Source organism: Idiotropiscis lumnitzeri, chromosome 13 (genome assembly GCF_059441095.1).
Source record: "Idiotropiscis lumnitzeri isolate Australia: NSW breed Sydney's pygmy pipehorse chromosome 13, RoL_Ilum_1.0, whole genome shotgun sequence".
NCBI lineage: Eukaryota > Metazoa > Chordata > Actinopteri > Syngnathiformes > Syngnathidae > Idiotropiscis > Idiotropiscis lumnitzeri.
The window spans coordinates 10,531,660-10,551,665 of NC_142403.1; the positions used below are offsets into that span (position 1 = coordinate 10,531,660).

The 20,006-nt window shown below is 44.3% G+C and overlaps 3 protein-coding genes across 3 annotated transcripts; 1 reads left to right on the forward strand and 2 right to left on the reverse strand.

Moving 5' to 3' along the window:
• Positions 1-1,557: 1,557 nt before the first annotated feature.
• Positions 1,558-4,051, reverse strand: c13h8orf82 (chromosome 13 C8orf82 homolog). Its single transcript, XM_088312696.1, has 3 exons — positions 3,689-4,051; positions 3,564-3,612; positions 1,558-2,891 (listed from the first exon to the last, which is right to left on the reverse strand). The coding sequence occupies exons 1-3, from the start codon at positions 3,854-3,856 to the stop codon at positions 2,419-2,421; spliced, it is 690 nt and encodes a 229-aa protein (XP_088168822.1). The 5' UTR covers positions 3,857-4,051; the 3' UTR covers positions 1,558-2,418.
• On the forward strand, positions 4,051-7,556 carry LOC148324289 (MARVEL domain-containing protein 3). Its single transcript, XM_088312695.1, has 4 exons — positions 4,051-4,418; positions 5,719-5,821; positions 5,929-6,053; positions 6,637-7,556. Exons 2-4 carry the CDS (start codon positions 5,721-5,723, stop codon positions 7,293-7,295), a joined length of 885 nt encoding a protein of 294 aa, XP_088168821.1. The 5' UTR covers positions 4,051-4,418; positions 5,719-5,720; the 3' UTR covers positions 7,296-7,556.
• A 1,010-nt stretch (positions 7,557-8,566) lies between these two features.
• LOC148324290 (PH domain leucine-rich repeat protein phosphatase 1-like) lies at positions 8,567-19,205 on the reverse strand. The gene is made up of 17 exons (XM_088312694.1): positions 17,297-19,205; positions 16,730-16,926; positions 16,168-16,293; positions 15,881-16,029; positions 15,327-15,473; positions 14,723-14,950; positions 14,233-14,435; positions 13,520-13,580; positions 13,351-13,446; positions 12,591-12,746; positions 12,315-12,515; positions 12,070-12,232; positions 11,835-11,965; positions 11,589-11,705; positions 11,224-11,418; positions 10,898-11,135; positions 8,567-10,659 (listed from the first exon to the last, which is right to left on the reverse strand). Exons 1-17 carry the CDS (start codon positions 18,897-18,899, stop codon positions 9,544-9,546), a joined length of 5,127 nt encoding a protein of 1,708 aa, XP_088168820.1. The 5' UTR covers positions 18,900-19,205; the 3' UTR covers positions 8,567-9,543.
• Between the last annotated feature and the right edge of the window lie 801 nt (positions 19,206-20,006).

The window sequence follows — 20,006 nt, forward strand, 5'->3', positions numbered from 1 at the left end:
CGCCTATAAAGTCGTGACGAGAAGTAACTCAGCAACCACATTGTACGGTAATGTTTTAGCGCCACCTACAGGACTGGAGTGGACCAGTATCAAAAGGCGACATATTGGGCTTCCCAATTTTGTGTCCCGTGTTTTTTGAATTGCTGTTAAGTGAGGAAGGGACACAAATGAGAAGAGGGAGAGAGATTTATCTACTGGTAATTTTCACATCCAAACAGCATACTCATTGTTTAATCATTTTAACATAATGAATGTAGACGTGGCCTGTAAATAAATCAGGGCCTTCACACAAACTGAATCAGCAAAATTGTGGGCAGTTAGCGTGACTAAATGATTTAGCGTAATTACCCAGTCGGCCATATACAGTAATTGATATGGAAAAACAAATCTTACTGCGTCAACAATTGTTGTTGAACCAACTTTTTTCATTCAAGCATTAAAGTGAAACGGGGAGTTTGTTTTCAAGTTTGACATTTTGCTTTTAATTGTGTTGAAGTTGACATTCACAAATCAACGTCTCCGTTGTCTCTCAAATGGTGTGACAATCATTGTTCATCAACTTTGATGTAACCATCGACTTTGATTCTACGCTGCTGGGAAAATGTGACCAACCGTTTCGTGAGCAGGCTACAAACGACTTCAAGGAGAAGAAAGAACAGATGGGTGGTAAAGTTATCATTAATTAGATTTTTTTTTTTTTTATAGTCATTTAAGTTACAAAAACATTTCCCGTTGCTTGGGTGGCAGCATCAATTAGTCAACTTCAAGTCAAACATGGCTCCGGGGGCCAAAGGGGCGGCGTGACTGGAGGGCTGAGAAAATAATTTCTAAATATATTTTGGAATACCAAAATCAAATGCCGGAGGTGTTTAACTGGCACTACACAGAATTCTGACAGAGCTATCGCAACTCTTAACCTTGCTGTGGCACTGGTTCAAGTGCATTGAAATAATTTTGTAAATTCATTTTGATTTTGTAACGTGTTTTTATATTTGAATTCTGAATCTTTCTAATTGTGATGAAATTAATCTGAACTTTTAAAAAGAACTCATCCATCACCATCCCTGGTAGAGTTAGAGTACTGTAACCATAGCAACTTGTCTCTTTTTCCAATGCTCAATATTAATTTTGTTGAAAGGTACTAATAATTAATATTAACTTAAGTTTTTATGATTTCAACTCCGGTCAAAGAGGGAATGAAAGTTGTCTTAAACCTGACCAAGAGTGTACAACATTTTGCTTCTATAAGAGAACGTGTTGCGAGAGGGAATGGCTGAACCAACCAAGGTCAGATCTGTTTTGCTCCTGGAACAATTACTTTTCCAGTCACGCAAAGACATGATAAAGCCACTATAAAGGATTTTATGACTCTGCTTAACAAGTCCAAGACACCGACCTTCCCCAGCAATCGGAAAATACAGTAAATACATTTTAGTTGGCTACTCTAGTGAAATTTAGGGTGCTGACTGGGGTGATTTATGACCCCTTCTAGTCAGAGGTAAACAAGCTCTTTGTGTGTGTGTGTGTAAAATAAATTTTAAAAAAACACACCACCGGTGCTTTACAGCAAATCTGTTTACTTTCAACAAGCCATTAAATGCACTATTGGATAATAAAATCTTACTTTTCTAGGAGCAAACAAACAAAGGAGAAAGTTCAAGTTTCTGTGCAAGTTCTTTCTCAACAAACTCATCCAAGCACACCATCATCATCATCATCAATATTACTATCAACTGCAACCACGACTTAAGCGACAAGGACTAATTTGACCTTCTTCCGCGAGTTGACATCGCCCCCTCCTGGTTGTGCAATGAAACTGTTAGCTGCAGTGAGCTTTTTCAAGGAAAAGGTGAACAGGTATCAAAGCTGCAAAATTAGACAAAAAATATTCAACGCTGCAAATACTTTTAGTGTTTGAATCACAGATGTGAATATAATTCAAATAGTACGCCAATAATTTGGATGAATCTTGTGCTATTTCATAATATTTCAAGATCGAAATGCAATGCTGCAATAAGTGTTGTTTTGGAATCTCAAATTTTGTTGCAGTATTTGAGTGTTAATCCGATTATTGATGCTAACTGCCGAGTTGTGTAAAACGTTGATACAAACAGCACTTGACATTTCCCTAGCCATGTTTTTTTATCGAGGAAAATAAAACGGGAACATTCTGTCACAATTAAAGTTTAATTTGCGTGTCAACATTGTAGCTTCCACTGGGGCTCATTAAACTAAAGAACAGTTCCAAGTTGATGAAAAAAACAATTCTTAGTTTCAGGATAATATGAATATTTGAAGTGTTAGATCCCACAATAATCCTTTTTGATTAACATGTCAGTTCGTAACAGTGACTAAAGTGTCATTAGATCAGCCAAGACTTTGTGCACATCACATTTTCTTCCATCTGGACAGTGGTCATTATCTGCCTGCAGCCCCACTGTCGGCCTCTTCTGCGGCAAAGCTTCCAGCCAGCTCATTGCTTAGTGTGTGCTGCTTTTCCCTCCAAAGGAAGTGTGTGGGTGGTTCTGACTGACCTCGCTCGGAAGCGTACATAAAGAACGGACTGAGCTCGATAGCCAGGGCTGACCTCACCAGGCCGACGCCGCCCGTTCGCTCCGAGCAAGGGTGGTAAACTCGTCCGCTGGCCGGGTGCATGTAGAGCGCCTCAGGGTTGAAGGAAACTGTCAGCTTGTCTGCGCCGCCGCAGAACGAAAGCAAGTCCAGGTCGCCAGTGGCATCCGGTAGCAGGTGGGTGAAGACCACAGGACGGTCATCACAACGCAGGAAGTTCCTCTCTCGCCCACACGGGGACAGGAAGGGGAAGTCGTCCTCGTAGCGTCCACTCTGGTTTAAACGGAGACGACTGAAGAAGAAGACGAGGAACTGTTTGTCTGGTGATGGAAAAAGATAATGAATGAGAGCCACAAAGCAACATAACATTTGAGACTTGTTTAAAAAGACAAGTTTTCAAATAAACTTGCTCAAGAATACCTTGACAGAGGTCAGCATCTTATACAGCATATACATTTGTACATTTCCAAACAACTTCAGATTCCAGTATCATGAATTCAAGCCATTTTAAGTACTGGCAATTTGGATGTAAACTTAAGATTGAATTACAATGAAGCAGTCCAGAATTTGCAGCTGCCCACAAGAACAAAGTACAGTTGATGGAACGATGAAGGGGCAGAACTAGTTCCAATTGTTCCAAATTCCCCGCATAGCAGATCTGGACACGATTAGGTGGTCCAACAGGAACCAGGATGCCAAATAAACATTGAAACTGGTTTTGGAATGAATAAAGCAGGCTAAATTTAAGCTTCTGGGATGCCCTTCTGACTCCCTGACTTCAACCGTATTAAACAATAGCGGACAAAGTTGTACATGGAATGTATTCAAAGTAAATTAAAACAAAAAATTCTACCAACAAGAATGGTATTTATACAATTATGTTTTTAAAAATCATCTAGTATTTATGTTTTGATAATAATAAATCATGATAAGTTTGCAATTGTACATAAAGAGCAGTTGTGTGAATTGCCAGGCCACGAACTTTTCTCTACCTTTGAAACAGGTGACAAAATTCTTCACTTTGGTGTCATCCAGGAACAACTGCAAACAGAGCAACATATGGGTTGAAGGAACTTCTCAATGGCGATTGTTTGAACACAACATTAGCGACACTCACCTGCCCTTGGTGGTCAATGTAGTAGAAGTATTCTCGAATGCGTGGTTCGGGACTCTGACCCTGCACGTATGTAGCGGCGGATGTGAGGCTACTGTAGCCGGCGGGCGTGCACCATCGAACGGCCAGACGCTGACGGACGAGTGCGGCAGTAGTCCGAAGAAGCAACATGAGCCCAACCCTAAAATGCACTTTTATTCAAATGTCAACACGACAATGGTGAGTCCAACTTGCCACTTGATGTGACGAGCAAATCAAGGAGAAATAACCTCAAACATAAACACGTTCAACCCGGAAATGTTTAAATGTTGTAGTTTTACGTTGACTACCGCCACCCAGTGGACAGTCAGTATAGTGCTATTGTACAGTGCAGTGCAGTATGTCCACCCACACTTATGTTAAATAGTGTTTGAGAACAACGTATGCAATTTATATTTCATTGGGGGCGGTTGTGGAGTTAAAAATCGTAATATAAATTGTGGAGTAATTTTAGAGGATGGCAAACACTATAGCATGAGCTGTTGCTTCAAAAGTCACGTCGCAAAGTTTGGAAGCGGAGTTGCCATGGACGCTTACTTATATGTCAACGTCGTCGCCATATTGAATGTGGAAAACTTTACGACTCCACCAGGGTGGGGCACCGACACCTCCCTCTACCTTACCTGGCTCACTGCACACGAGGCATGATAATGGCGATATAGTTGCACTTCTCTGCGCGGACTCCGATTTCACAGTAAGTTTGCATTTTAGTCAGTGGAAGAACACTGAATTACAAACGTTCCATTTTGACCACACTTTTTGTTGACTGCTTTGAATCTACTGTAATGTATTTATTCTTCCGGGTAGAAAGTAGCGAAGGTTTACGAGTGGGGTTATTTTCAGTTGTGGACTTTGTTTCTGAACTTTTGGCGAAGTTTACTGGCCGAGTACAGTTGAGCTGATTTGGAATATTTAAAACTTTAGACGCACTACTGATATGTCAGTGCCATTTTATGCTCTTCTCAGGTGCTCGGCGCTAAACACTCGGTTGTGTTCTGGGAAAGTCAAGAAATGTCTGGCCAAATCAGGGGCGGAGTCTGGCATCTTGGGGGAGGCATTTTTTGGGGTCCAGTGGGGTTGGTTGAACATGCGATTTTATAGGCACTAATTGAAATAATGATTTTATAGACATCCCGTCAGAGGCACAGTCTAAAACTCCTCAAAATAAATAACGTTTGTTAATGTCAGAAAACTAAATGCAATCATTACCTAAATCCTCATTCACATCTCTACTCATGCTCAAATAATATAAACAATACCAAACCAACAATATCAAAACAAATGCCGGATCCGTATAGGCATGAAGCCTTTTTCTCCCCATAGACGGTCAGTACAGAGAAGAAGCTTAATGTTAGAAAACTATAACTAAAAATCACCTAAATTAGTGTGCACGTCTCTACATATTCCCACATTAATCTTTAAAAATGTCGAAAGAATCACCCTAATATTTTGGATTTTATGGCTGTTGAATAGTTTTCTCTCCATAATAAAACATCATTTGATGTCAGAAAATTGTGACCAATTATTTCCCAAATGTATCTGGACTTCCCTATCTCGGCGTACTTCAATGTCTCAAAATATCAAAACGAATTGCACCAAAATTTTGGATTTCACGGACATTGTCTTCCTCTCCATAGGTGTCCTCTACAGCATAATGAGGAAAACGCTTGATGTTATAGTTTCTGTACTTGACACTTAAAACAAAGTGTTGCAATTTCCTTGGAGGTTTGCAATTGTACGAATCATTGTAGTTATTGTTGACCCCCACACCCACACGACCCTGCTGATGTGATCAAAACTGTCGATACCCTTTTGTTACAAGATAAAAATCCCATTAATGGTCCCAGAAATAACTTGAGACTGACCAAACTAGTAATGACTGTGGTGGTTAACAACTGACTCTCTTTGAATGGAAGTGATTCACAAACTCTGATGAACTGGAGTGGCAGGGATTTTTGTTTCTGGTCTTTTTACATCTTTTTTTCATTTTCCAGAAATGAGCCAAGCACCCCGTTCAAACCGGGGTCACAGGGAGAGAAACGGGGACCCCCGGCAGCCCCGTGAACCACGTGATGCTGACCGTTCATCAGCTGACAGGCGAGTACAATGGAAATTTGGATTTTTGGTGATAGTCGTGCACCTGTGTCACAATCCAAATAATATGAATGAATGAATGAATGGTTGTCTTTGTTGTCGTGCGGCAGGTCATCTTCCCAACCGCCATACTTTGACCGAGATCGAGACCGCCATCCCAAAAATGTGCGGGACCGGGACGTACCGCGTGTTGAACGTAACGACTCCAAATGCACACACATGTGTTCCAGGAGAGGTGAGACTGACTGCGAAGAGAATGTTGAGAGTTTCTCTGTGCAGCGTTGAGTGGCGGACTTCATTGACTGATTTCATTATGCATACTTCCTCTCTGGTTTCTGTCTTAACATCGTCCAACTGGTTTTCCTGCGTTCACCACGTCTTTGTCACTCTGATGAGGAACAAAGCTGCCGGTGGAGATGCCGTATATCCACTAATTAAATGATTCTTAAGGAATCCAAAAGAGCATCCAAAGAACTGTAGGCCTCACTGGCCTCAGTTGAGATCAGTGTTGATGACCCAACCGTAAGAATGACACTGGGCAAAAATTGAAAATCTATGGGGGACTTAAAAACTACGAGTGTCTTACATATTACAAAATTGAAGACACAAAAGATTATTGTGTGGCCCGACGAAACAAAAGTTTTTTTTTTTTTAGATGTTGTAAAAGTAACTTAGCAATAGATAAAAAAAAATGGACATGATGTCAACAGCCAGAGCTGGTGGTGACAGTGTGATGGTCTGGGGCTGCTTTTCTAATCCAGGACCTGGATAACTTGTCGTGAAAGCTTGATACCGATTTGAATGCCTCATGTCTTCAGGAGTCGTTCTGATCTGCTCTGTCCTGACCAACGGCCTGGTCCTGATCTGTGTGGTTGCCGCTCAGATGGTGACTTCAGGCTTATCATCCATGGGCGGACTCGGCGGCTTCGACATCAACTCCAACTTTAACCTGCAGGGAACGGAGCTGCAGAAGGTGCGCGAACTGGACATGCAGTACAGCCAAATGAGAGCGCCGGGCATCTACGGCGGCATCGCCTTCAGCCTGACAATGGGCGTGGTCTCGCTGCTCTTTGTGGTCGCAGGCAACAAGCCACCCCACCATATGTCCCGTAAGCTTCTGTACGGGGCGCTGGTGTTTCAGGCCGTGGGAGCCGTTGCATATGTGGTGGCCGTCGGTCTCTACCTGCACTTTGTGATCGGGGTCAACGCCACTGATATTTGCCAGCAACGTGAGCGTCTTTACGCACGTAACGGCTACACCTGGATGAACTGTGACGTCAGTGGGGCAGATGCAGCCGTGGCTTTGTTTGGACTCATCACGGCCATCCTGTACATCGCCGGTACGGTGCTCACCGTCCAAACCATCCGTAGAGTGAAGCAGTACTTGCAGGAGCGTAAACGCCGTGAGGTGGAGCGAGAGCAACCTAGATCTCATCCACAGAGAACTCCACTGAGGGCTGAAACCACCTCTGTGTGACTGAAACCTTTTGGATTTCTCACTGACTCCATTCCCAGACTAATTAAAGAGCAACAAAAGTTTTGTAATCGTTTAAAATTCATCTCGTGGAACCAAAGTCAGTCTGACTCCCGACCCTCATTTGACTTTTGTAAGCACATCAGCATGTGTCGTTTTGTCTCATGCTGTGTTTTTAAGATTTTTTTAAAACTGATTTTTATTATTGTACTCTACCTGTGAAATGCACAAGTGTGCATCTGAAATAAAAAGGTAAACTGAGAATGAATCAAATTAGCGTTTATTAATCATACCGGGGAATTTTGGGGTTAAGTTAAAAAAAAATAATAATACACAGAACAAAAAGGCGTGTGTTTGCAATGTCTCTTTTGTCTTGCTCCCTCCCTCCTCTTCCAAGTGTAACTGCTCACCCCTCCCCTTTCAACTCACGAAAAGGAGGGGGGGAAAATTAATTGGAAGTTTCAAACAGGCGGATGGTTTTCTCGACTCTGCATGCAGCCAATTATAATTTACCCTACTTAGACGTAAAAAAAAATGAAAAGAAGAGCTCATTGCCAATAAGACTCAGAATTAGCTGAAACCTTCACGTTTTAAAATCTCTGTGAACCTTCAAACCAGTCATAGGCTTAAACCTTGTCTGGAGTCAGCTTCACGTCTTGGTATGTTGGATTCATGTAGTGTTTTTTTGTTTTTTTTCTAAGCGCAAGCATTGTTTGAAACATAATCTAAATATGCCCAAAGACCTTGAGAGGGGACTCAAGCTAAAAAATACAGTGCAGCACTTTTCCCTGAGGTAGTGGTCTTTCCCAGGCTTCCTGCCAGCCGTGAATGACCTCAGCGCTGTCACACAACTGGCCACACAGTCACATTGTTCAGTCAACACACTTGAGCAGTGAAGTAATTACACGAGTTGTAAACACAACACAAACTCAACTGTCTTTGCGGAACAATGCAACAATTGAAGACAAAACGCAACGTTAGGTTTTATGTTTTGCAAGATTTGGCTAACATTTACTTAATTTGTTGCAGTGGAGTTTCCTAGATATTAAACACCGCTGCAGCTTCTCTTTGTCATCTGTAGCCTACATTTACTGTACATTAGTAGTATGACTGATTTGTTTACAGTTTGATGATAATTATACTAACTTCAGCATTTAGTTAAAAGTACCACTCGTGACATTTTTTCTTTTATCCATGTAAGCTTTGATATGCGTTATCCTGTTTACGCATCTTTCCATTACCATGATTCATTAAACACATCAGTCAGCAAGGAGTTATATGAAAACTTAAATTTATTTAGAAAAGTATTTTTCTTGTGCAGTTGAAATGTGTAACAGTTGCGATAACATTCAATGTGCTGGTTAGAAAAGGAGGATCCTCATTATCAACATTCATTCACCACTACAGAAAACATCAGAACACAAACATGGAGTAACAGCCTTCTGATTTTTTTTTCTCTCAGAGAACATTAGCATGTATTGGTGACTAGGTCACTTGAAAGTATTAAACTCCTAGGAGTTAGTTAACATTTTGCTAACTGTCAAACGAGACCAAAAGCCATGACGGACAGGAAGTTCTCTCATCGTACCATAAGCAAAACATTAAATGGAAAGTCAAGCCAGTCATTTTCTTTTCAATATCTTTATCTGGCCCGACGAGTCTTGACATGACATTTTGATGGATATTGCATCTATGGAAAATGAATAAAGCAGCAAAGTCCACCCGGTCTTTTGCATCTCAAAGGGCGGCCATTTTGTCACTTGCTGTCAACTGAAAATGACATCACAGCGCCTAAAGTCTCAGGTTGCCGACGACAAACTCCGGCATTGTTTGTTACCTGACCACCTGTGATGTCATTTTCAGTCGACAGCAAATGGCAAAACCGCCACCACCTAAGATGGATAAAAACATTCATATGCCACTAACGCAATATTAAGCAGAATGTCGCGTTTAGACTAGTGGGGCGCATAGAACATATTGTAAAATGTTTGACTTAAGTCAAATTTCTACTTGAAAAGCATTTACAATGCTTATTTTAATGAAAGCCGTTTAATCAATATAAGTGTTACAAAAATTGCATTGCATTTTGTTGGGCACAAAGTTAACAGTAGAAATTTTTTTTTTCTTTTTTCAACAGTCGCTGGTCCAGAAGTACTTGAATCCTCTGAGGAATCAGTGCAAATTAATTCAGTAACCTACATGTCGACTCCAAAATGAGAAAGTGACACACTGGCAGATGGAAGGATTGGAGTTAGAGTGGTGTGATGAAATGATCTGCAGGTTTCTGGTAGGTGGCTTCTTGCTGGCTACGAGTCTCCATCTGCTGCTGCTGTTGGATGATCTGCCGCACTTCGTCCTCCAGCTCCGGGGGAATGATCAGCTGGTCGTCAGGGTCTGGCTGAGCAGGAGCATTAAAGTATCCCCCTTGTTTCTTGACCGGGGCATCTGCCGCCTCCTCAATGAGGTCCTGGTTCCTGCCTTGGCACGCCACAGAACCGTTGGCTCGAGTCCGACGCGCCAAAGCGCTCGATCGGCTCTCCCCGCCGAGGCTGGGGGAGAGCGGCGTGACGGGGGCAGGTGAAGGGTCATGAGTGGAAGAAATGGATTGAGGAACACTCGTGCTGGGGTGCACATGTGAACGTGTCCGCGGTGGAGGGCAGTCGCGGCCATGTAAGCTGTGGACATCGGCCTCGACTTCCACACGGCTGCCGTTCGAGAATACCCCCGGGATGGGCTCCTCGTCCTCGCTGTCGAGCCCGTTGTCGGACAGCGCTCCAGAGAACTGCCTCTGGAAGCCTCCGCTTCCGCAAGCGAGCCCTCGTGCACCGGCTCGCCCCGGCAGGCTCATGTGGCACGACAGCAACTCGGCTTGGGGCGGCGGCTCTTCTGACGACACCGTGGAGCCCACCTCGCTGCTCATTTCAGACGCGCTAAACTCGCTGCTCAGCTCACTAACAGTCCCCGAGGAAGCTGGCGGGAGCGATATGTCGCCGCTACCCAAGTAGGGGTGAGCGTGCGCACACAAACCCGGACTGTGAGGTGGAGGCGGCAGCTCACAGAAGCAGCAGCAGTCTTCGGTGATACTGAGCTGGACCACGACGGCACTGAGGCTGTCGGAGCAGCCGTAGCTCTGAGCCAGAGTGACAAGCTTTTTCGCAGCGGCGAGGGCGTCTGGAACATTCCTGACCGCTTCCACCGCTTCACTGGGAGATAACATGTCCCACAGGCCTCGGCTGCCCAGGAGAAAGAACTCATCCTGTGGGGTGAGCGTCACCGTGGAGACGTGTGGCCGGGGGGTAACAGATGGGCACAGGAAGGAATATCCCATAATTCTGGTGGAGTCAGTTACGCCGCTGACTTTATTGTCCTACAGAAAGAGCAGATTGGAGGCTCGAGTTAAATGTGCTTCCTCAGCTGCAGTTTAACTGATTGAATACATGTTAAAATTGTTTCTAACAATTTTGTGTCGACGTTACCTGAAGGATAATATGGAGTCAAAAGTACTGTACGATACCAATGATTACAGACGGTGATGCTTGGTGGAAATAAGGTCAGGAACGACCACCAGAAAAAGCACAAACATGAGCGTACAGTTCAATTGTTACCTCTGTGATGACGGCATTATGTTGTCGGACCCTCTGGAACTCCACTTCTTCTTGGACAGTGTGGATGGCGGACAGTTGCATAGCTTTTCCATCTCGGCACAAAACAGCTTGGCATCGGCCGACGTTGGCAGCCTTCAAGGTGAAGCAGCCCCCGTGTTCACCGGGAGGAACTGGGTCATGTCTAATGTGACATAAAGCTGCCGATCCGCCCATCCTTTGGCCTGCTGTGCCCAGTTTCCTGTGGGAGATCAGCACAGAAATTGTGCGCTCAGAAGAACAGAGCTGCAGAAATGTTGGATTGCTTGCTCAACAGGTCACTTGTCTACCTTTGCATGGTGAGGAACGTGTGAGTCATGTAGTCTCCTTGGCTTGGACCCCTTTGGAGCTCCTCTGCTAAGACATCTCCCATGGTGCACTGCAGCAGGTAAGGCACCTCGACATTTTTGTCGCCATCAAAAACCCCGTATAGTGCTTCACGGACTCCGCAGAAGGTGTCTAGCGCGAGTGCAGCCACACACAACCTAACAAGACGTAGTGGAAAGTTAAACCCCCCCCGAAAAAAAAAAAAACTATCTTAATCTACAACGAAACACCTAATTTGCATCTTATTTTGCATCGAATGCCAATAAGCCCCTGCTACTTAATAGGAAAAAGTTAGTGAGTAGATGAACGCAGAAAGGAAATGACTCACTTGTTTTTGACTCCGGAGGCTTCTGTGTATCCGTGGCTCCAGAGTGCAGGCGCTCCGTGACACTCGCTGGCGCTGGGAGCAGAGAGGGATGGATCCACCCTTAAACATCGGATATTACTGCAGAGACAATGGGCACACGGCCACCAACCCAAAGTGATTTCATGAGTCCACAACGATTTATACATAATTCAAAATAAAGGACAGCTTTTTTTTCTCTTAATGGTTTTGTATTGGGAAGGTTCCTACTTGAGAAGTTCCAAGCTCTTGTGGTCCAAGTTGAGGCGGGGATTTCCTTTGAGGTCCAGCTCCTGAAGTTTTGGAGGTAGCGACTCTGGCAGCGTGATTTCAGTAAGCTCGTTGCAGCTGAGGTCGACACACTGACAGTGAGACCAAAGACAAGGTCAGACGCAGTGGGCTTTTTGCATGAATAAAGGGGGCAGGTACCAACAGTAGGCTGAAAAACTCCATTGTGACAACGAACCTTGATCTCCGGCAGCTGCAGGACCTCCGGAAAGGCATTGATACAATTGGAATGTGCCGACAGAGTTTGCAGGCGCTGACAGTTCAAGATAGTTGTGGGCACAGTCCTCAGTCTATTGCCACTCAGGTCCAGCTCCTCCAAATGATCCAGTTGGGCCAGTTTACTATAGCGGGACAGAAAGCGAGAGAAAACTCGTCAGAGCTAAAAATAATTAGCAAAGACTTCATCTTTTTTTTTTTTTGTACCTGGCGGTAAAGGTCTGCAGCTGGTTGTAAGAGAGGTGAAGAACTCTGAGGCGGCCATGTCCAGTCAGCAGATGGACACAATTGTCTGTCAAGCGGTTATTGGTCACAAAGAGCTCCTCCAGGCTGCTTGAAGTGGCCTCCGATAGGCTTGCAGCAGGGAGGCTCTCCAGCTTATTGGCCGATACATTAAGATATCGCAAACTGTAAGAAAAGCCATAAAACCGTCAGTGTAGTCGGGAGGGAATAAACGAAGAAAGGAAAGAAAGCTGTATTCACTTCTGGGCTTTGATGAAGAGATTGTTTGGAAGCTCATTCAGATGATTGTGCTGCAGGTCCAAGATTTCTAGCCGTGATACCTCCAGGCTCTCCCCCAGTTGGCTTAAAGCATTCCAGCCTGCTAGCAGCTTTCTGAGGTTCCCATTGGATAGCAACCTAGGATACACAAACAGATCAGGCGCAGGCTCTTTGTGTACTGTAAATATATAGGCCACTTTAAACGTTGAATCAACAACAGACTTGTAGATAAACAAAACCACGTGTTCTTTGGTAGTCACACAATGTGAAATGCAGATTTAGGTACTTTGGGTGATGACTTTTGTATAATATTCAGATTTGACCTTCAGCAGTTTGCCTGCAGGGCCAACGGGTTAATGGAGGAACCCATTCACTATGACACACCTGGAGCAGCAGGAGAGCGACTGTGGGTTTTGTCCGACTTGGGAATATTTTGCACAGGATATAATATTCAATTGCAAAATGTATTTTTTTTTAATATATAATTTATGAATTAATTTTTTAATATTCATTTTATTAATGTATTGTTTATTTTATTATCAGCACCTTGGTGGAATGCACCTTCAATTTTGCTCTACCTGTTACAATTACAAAGACATTATTTTTCTTATATTCTAGTGCAGGGGTGGGCAAACTACGGGCCGGGGGCCACATGCGGCCCGTTAAACGTTTTTGAGCTTTTGCTGATGTCCTGATCTAAACATGTTCAGATTTTATCGGTGCATTCGTGTGTCATACTCACCGCATGTCCAGCTCAGAAACAGAATTATGGTTGATGTCCAAAAGCTCCAGTCTACTGCATTCGCACACCCACTCGGGGACAACACTGAGTTTGTTCCTTTTAGAAAACACAAACACTCAACATTCGGCTAGAAGAAAGCACACATATGTTTTGTTGTGAGTCTTAGTACCAGGACAAATCCAGAACAGTCAGATTTTCTGGGACAGGCTGCACATCCAGTTCTTTCAGCTCTATAATCATACACACAATGTTGATTACTTCACATGAGTGAGTGAGTCTTCATACATTGCATCCTACTCGTACAGTAAATGCTCCTTAATTACAAGATGAAGGATAAACATTTTGCGGATTGTGGGACTTTTTTTTGCTAATGTATTTTATCAGCTAGCCAATAAGGTAAACTTATTCTGCAAATATTTATTTCAATTAACAGGTAACTTTCTAAGAAATGCTGCAGAGCCTGGGACCTCAATGCACTTTTGTTTTAGTTTGAACTTACAAACAAAGCTAAATAAAACATTAACGTTTTCAGTTACACAGATATTTTGGAAAACTTTAGGGAGCTATTTATTGGCTTCAGCTTTCATTGAACGTTCCAGGACATGCTGCTGTTCTCGGGAGCCTTCTGTAACGATTTGTCAGATTTTTAAAACAAAGGTGTCTATTGTCTAAGATAAAAAGACGGGCTTCTCTCTGCTCCATTTCATTCTAGCTCAAAGAACATTTGTATTCATATTACATTGTTGTTGCTTCTTTTATAAATAAATGAAAGAAAAGAAAGTAGCAGTAACACCCCGGAAATATTTGATCCATTCTGGACTAAGGCCGTGACAAAAAGTGGAAAAAGCAAAGCGTTGCTAATACTTTCCGGATGCACTGTACCATTGTGTGCGGCATGTAGGCTCTTGAGAGTGTGGCCGCTGGCTCGAAGGAGAGAGAGTCTGTTTCTGTCACAGTAGAGAACCTCCAGTTCACAGAGAGGTCTGACATCCAACTCTTGTAGACCGGTATCCTTGAGGTCCAGCTGCACAATGTGGACTATCTGCTTCATGTCTTCCACTGTCACACTTTGAAGGCGGTTAAGCCTGCACCAAAACGAACATAATAAATCAGCTGATGTGTAAATACAGTTGACACTAGACGCAATAGCGTGATTTGGACAATTCAAGCCCTGCTTTCTATTTGGAACATTTTTTTAGTTAGTCAGTCTGGTAAGAGTAATAGTAGTAGTCAACTATGACCTTGTCAAAAACTTCCAAAAATGATGCTAACCTAGCCCGAGTCACAAAATCAGCATGCTGATGCACCACATTGTGAACAAAAAAAAGCAAACACAGCTCTTCAAAGAGTAAATAATCAATCCAGCATTTACCGGAGATCTATGTGACGAGTGGTCAAGCACTGCAGGCCAGCCATGTGCACAACAGAGATTTGGTTTCCTGCCAGACACAGTCTCTCCATGTCGTTTATCTTCTCGAGGACAGGGGGGATGCAAGTGAACCAGTTGAAAGACAAGCCAAGGTAGGCCAATGACTCCAAGGAGGCCAGCTCAGCAGGTAGTGACGTCAGGCGATTGGCATCTAGAAGAAGTGTCTGCAGGCTGCAAACATTGATTTTTTTGATTAGTTAAAACACGTTATGGTCATACATTGCGTTAATGGGAGTTTTGCAACTTGTGCTTGGACATAAAAACATAATTTAGATCAACTGAAAAACGCATCTACGGATGCAGCCACAACCAAGACTAATTGTGGCCCTGAACACAACCGACTACACAATGAGAAGCACATCTGTCTGCTGATTTATTTCCATCCAAACAATGTCCAAAAATTCTCAAGAAGTAACAAGCAAGAGTTGAACGATGAGATCAAAGTAAACAATGACAACTTATCAAGCCATAATCCGATAATTAAGGAGAGTACTGTGAAGAAAATAGTGATTTTAATTTTTTAAAACACAGCAGCTGGTCAACTTACTTGTGCAGGATTCCAACTTCCACAGGAAGGGATGCAAGGCGATTTCCTGACAAGTTGAGCTCAGTCAGTGAGGGAAGGTCACATAAGGCCAGTGGGAACTCAGTCAGCGCATTATTTGACAAACTCAAGGTTCTCATCTTACAAAACCTGCAATGAGGGGGACATAATATAATCAAGCATCACTAGTGAAATGCCCCATCAGACATTGGGAGAAGTGATTTGGATACTTAACTGACTGACTGCAAAAAAATGTAGCTGATAGTCAGATGATGGATACAAATGTGACCATAAAAACTGGGAAAGATCTTGTGCCATTGTTAAATGGAAAAGATTTTCACCATCAAGCCTGACATAGGTCATTTGTAATGACTCTCTGAGCTACCCACATTTAAGAGGTTAAGAGGAAAGCAGACAAGCTACATCCAAGAGAGAGGGACAAAAAAGGGGGATGGAAATGTATGAACTAGCTGAGTGTCAGCTGGCTATGTGGTGTTTAACAACACAAAGAACGGCAGCTAACGCTCTACGGCAGAACATGTGGGGTGGAAACTCACCTGGCGAGTGATGGAATGCCTTTGTGCAAGGACATGAAGTTGTCTGTGAGATCGAGATGTGTGAGGTCCTGACTGTGAAACAGCTGAGCAGGCAATTCCTCCAGACTGCAGCGTGACATGTCTACTGAGTTCACCCTCTGGCATGCAATCTGACTTAGCGGAGGATGGACAGTAGAGCAGTAAAAGTAGTTTCAGTCATAATTGTTTCGATGTTTCGAAGATCCTTTAAAAACCGCGTTGCTTTAAAAGCAGGAAACAAACATTTGAGAAGGTCAAGCGTCACGCACCTTTGAGGCCGCTCTGTGCCAGCAAAGGTGTTCTGTGTAGGAGTCAAAGCTGATGTAGTAGGTCTGGCTCTGGGGACCAGCTGAGCTAAGCGCCAAACAATGGCTGTGCCTCTTCACCTCCTCCACCTGCAATCGGCAACATGTGTTGAGTTATTTGCAAAGCCACATGTGTCTTACTGTATTGTCTCAAAAGTGACAAATGCAATTCCTCTCAACTATAAAGATTTATCGAAAATCTAATTAATATCGATTTAAACTGCTTAAAATATGCATTTATGGAAAATATATATACATATATTTAAGTATCGATTCGCAATGCCTTGTCAACCAGAGCCACTCTCTTATGTCGCTGCTGCAAAAAAATAAAAAATAAATAAGCAAAATGCCTCGTCTGCAACGCACGTGCAACAGAGTCCGAAATTCGTCGCATTTCACAAAATTACATAATATAATGTAAAGCTTCCTTTCATAGACGGAGAGGTTACTGCCGAGGATGAACGTGACAAGGTAAATCGTGTCAAAGATGAACTGATGGAATTAAGCTATGCCTTGAATTGCATACCTTGCCTCCAATAAGAGGGAGAATGTGGATCTTGCCAGTGTGAGCATGCTTGACAGATGACACAATGAGGCAGGTTCCACTCAGGGTGACCTGGCGTTTTGACCAGCGGTTCACAGGCAGCACCAGCTTCCCTTTTCGCACATTGAACAGGCCGGAAAGCTGCACACGCTCCCAACCTCCCACGCTCCGAGGCTTTCCTGCAGAGGGAGGAAGGTTTGTTACTAGGAGGGATACACAGACAACTTTTTCAGACTGGGTAGGAGTCCAACAATTTACATTTGAGCACTCGTCGATACCAACCATTGATACTTTGGAATGCGTTTTGCAAATTATAGCACAGACTAAAATGTTTCAGTCGTATGAAATAGCCTGACCTATTGTGGCCAAGTTACCACTTTTAAGATTTCACGCAACACAGAATGAATAAGCACAGCAAAAAGTGCACAAAGTGACAAATGAAACAAGCAACAGTTCAAATGAAATGTGGGAAGCAAAATGAAACCTAGAAAAAAAAAATGAGAGTGCAAATTCAAATAGAGTGATTTTTTTTTTCTTCTCAATACTCACCGAAGTAGAAGCGAATAAGGCTGCCAATGCCTGGATTCAGTCCCTCCTCCTGTACCCTCCACGGGTCCTCAAAGCCCAGGTTGGTGAGGTACTCGTTTACCATTTGCAGAGGCCTTTCGTCATCTTGTAGACGTCGCACAATCCCACCGTGCAGCTGGACAAAGAGAGCCGGAGTTGGGCTCGCATTGATCTGCTCCGACCAGCGCCTGCTCCCTGCATCGATCTCCGGGTCAGGCAGCACTGATCCTTGCTTGCTCAGAGACCGAGTCTGAGAGTTGCTGCAACATTTGGAGGCAGGTTTCACCAATTGGGGTGAATTGTTGCCATCACCAGCTACAGCACCAGCGACACCTCCCAGGGTGCTCGTCAATTGCTTTGGGGCATTTGTGAGGTCTGCAGCTGAGGGTGGGTCTGCGAGAGAATTGCCGGCAGAAGGTGTTGGGGAGGAGGTGAGCTCCAGCTCATCAGAAGAGCTTTCAAATGGGTCAGGTCCCTCTGTTGCACTGTCACAGTTCGGACTGAATGCCGATGAGTCTGTAGTCAAACCTGTGCCTTCACTCAGCGAGTCCTGCTGCAGCGTGCTTTTGGGTCCTCCGAGGCTGACTTCCTCACAAGTACTCGTCTCCAAATCGGATCCAGAGTACACGCCACAGCAGTCGGCCGCACTCAAGTTGACATCCACGCCAATGTCATTCAGGCAAACCTCTGATGAAGAGTTACTTGCAATTTTGTCATCTGAAAAGAGGTTTGAATTAAAACAACACTGTTTTGTCTGGCTGTTAAACAGCAGATGAGCCTCATTTGCTTTTGACTTCATGTCTTTGGGATCAGAGCCACCATTACGCAGGTCATCAATTTGGCCATTATTATCCTTACAAAAATTATTTCTCGCACTAGTTTCGCAATTGACTCTCAAGACACCCTCTGTTTTACTTGCTTCCAGCTTGCTGACCACCTCTTTGGCCAGAGTATCCACTGTGCATAGCACCGGTCGCGGGTAGGAGGGCGTGAGCCAGTCGTGGACGTGAATACACCCCCGTTTAAGGTCCGATGTCACCCAACCCTTGTCAGAGGCCAGAAGCTGCTTTGACTGCTTCTGCCTGAGGAAGGTTTTGCGATCCAGACTCAAGGTACTCAGTGGAGAGGCTGAAGGGGTAACACTGGCCGCCTCTGCTGAAACCACGCCGGGAGAGCAGCTGGTCGGCGGGCAGCCCAGTGACAGATTCCTCTTGTGCCGTTGGCGTCTCTTGCTCAGCAAGGAGTTGCTCGAAGTGCTGCTGTTGACGGATGAAATGCTGTACATGTTCGCTGACGGCATGTTGATGCTCTTGGCCGCGCCGCCGAGAGCGTTAGCAACTTGGTTTTGGTAAATCCCATTCCTAATGGCAATCTGTAGAAGGGAGGTGGCCGCGAGTCCCTTCCCTAAGAGTTTTGCCTCGGCGCCTCCAGCCTCATCTTCTCCGACGGATGGTCGCTTCCCAGTAGGCAATGCTGCGAATCCGCTCGATTTGGCGTGAGCGCCGTCATTATTGGACTCTGGCGTCCACTGTGGTGTTTGCGAAGTTGAAAGAGAGCCACACTCGTGTTCCTTCACACGTTCCATCCCCGTTGCAGCAGCGCAGTTCGCAACGACGGCCTGCAGGTGGAGGGTGGCGAGGCGAGGCGTGGCTAGCCGAGGCTCGCGTCAAGCCTTTAGCTCTCCCCGCTAGCCTAGCATGCTAAGGTGCCGCTGCGTAGTTCTTCCAAACCGTTATTTGGCCACATCATCCCATTGCTGTATGCAAGCGTTAGCTAACCGGCTTGTTGAAGATGGTCAAAAGCGGTTCTAGTTGGTCGCCATGGAAGCCAACGGGAGAAGAGAGTCCTCGCCTCGCATGTCCGACACACGGATGAGGGACCGTCGGCACTCAAGTCTACAGGGCGTGTCTCATTGAATATGAATTATCATGGTGCGTTCAGGGACTAAACAAAGGCTCGGAAAGTTTCACTTGCGGACAAAACAATAAGGGTGAGAAGTGAATTTGGTGAAGCTACATTTAAACGCTGATATGGTGCAAGCATGCCAACAGAAGTGCAGCCAGCCCCAGGTGTAAATGCTTTTAAATCTCTGTTAAACCCCCCCCCCCGTGCCTTGTGTGTGTGTGTGTGGGGGGGGGGGGTGCGGGTGTGTGTGTGTGTGTGTTTCCCTGATATGTCCAGTGGCATTTCAGATGTATGTGAACTCATCAACTTCAGGAACTAAAATTTTCTCAAAGACATTCGATGATTTATTGTGACTTTCCCAGTGGAGGCATTTATAACCTGCAGATTGCAGCCATCGTTTGCATTCCACCGCTTGTTTCAACTGCGGTACTAATGCTGTGTTCCACCACGTAATCTGAATCTGTTATTGATTAATCAATGTCCGTCGTAACTCTGCTTCAGCATTAATCCCAGTATCGCTGCACCAGCACATTTGATTCATCGTTGCTGCAAAGGTGTGACACACACCATGACTTTGTTGTTGGACCATGATAATTTCTTTTGAGTGATTAAAAAAAAAAAACTGCCTCAATTATATATAAACTTGCACAACACAAATAAAGAGACTGTTCAAAAAGCTTAAGTCAGCAGCCATTGTACATCCATTATATTTCCATCCATTATGGCAGAAAGACGCATCTGTACAGTTGGGATCCACACTTACTACTTGTGGCAAAATAAATAAAAA

Bases quoted from the DNA above. Each gene is read 5' to 3' on its own strand.
- LOC148324290 (XM_088312694.1), bottom strand. From the start codon at position 18,899: ATGGAACGTGTGAAGGAACACGAGTGTGGCTCTCTTTCAACTTCGCAA. The intron at 16,927-17,296 runs GTGAGTATTGAG...CTCCCTCTGCAG, and splicing joins CCTTATTCGCTTCTACTTCG to GAAAGCCTCGGAGCGTGGGA. The intron at 12,233-12,314 runs GTACAAAAAAAA...GTCCCGCTATAG, and splicing joins CTGCAGACCTTTACCGCCAG to TAAACTGGCCCAACTGGATC.
- LOC148324289 (XM_088312695.1), top strand. From the start codon at position 5,721: ATGAGCCAAGCACCCCGTTCAAACCGGGGTCACAGGGAGAGAAACGGG. The intron at 5,822-5,928 runs GCGAGTACAATG...GTCGTGCGGCAG, and splicing joins GACCGTTCATCAGCTGACAG to GTCATCTTCCCAACCGCCAT. The intron at 6,054-6,636 runs GTGAGACTGACT...TCATGTCTTCAG, and splicing joins ACACATGTGTTCCAGGAGAG to GAGTCGTTCTGATCTGCTCT.
- c13h8orf82 (XM_088312696.1), bottom strand. From the start codon at position 3,856: ATGTTGCTTCTTCGGACTACTGCCGCACTCGTCCGTCAGCGTCTGGCC. The intron at 3,613-3,688 runs GTGAGTGTCGCT...CTCTGTTTGCAG, and splicing joins ACATTGACCACCAAGGGCAG to TTGTTCCTGGATGACACCAA. The intron at 2,892-3,563 runs GTAGAGAAAAGT...TTCCATCACCAG, and splicing joins TTTTGTCACCTGTTTCAAAG to ACAAACAGTTCCTCGTCTTC.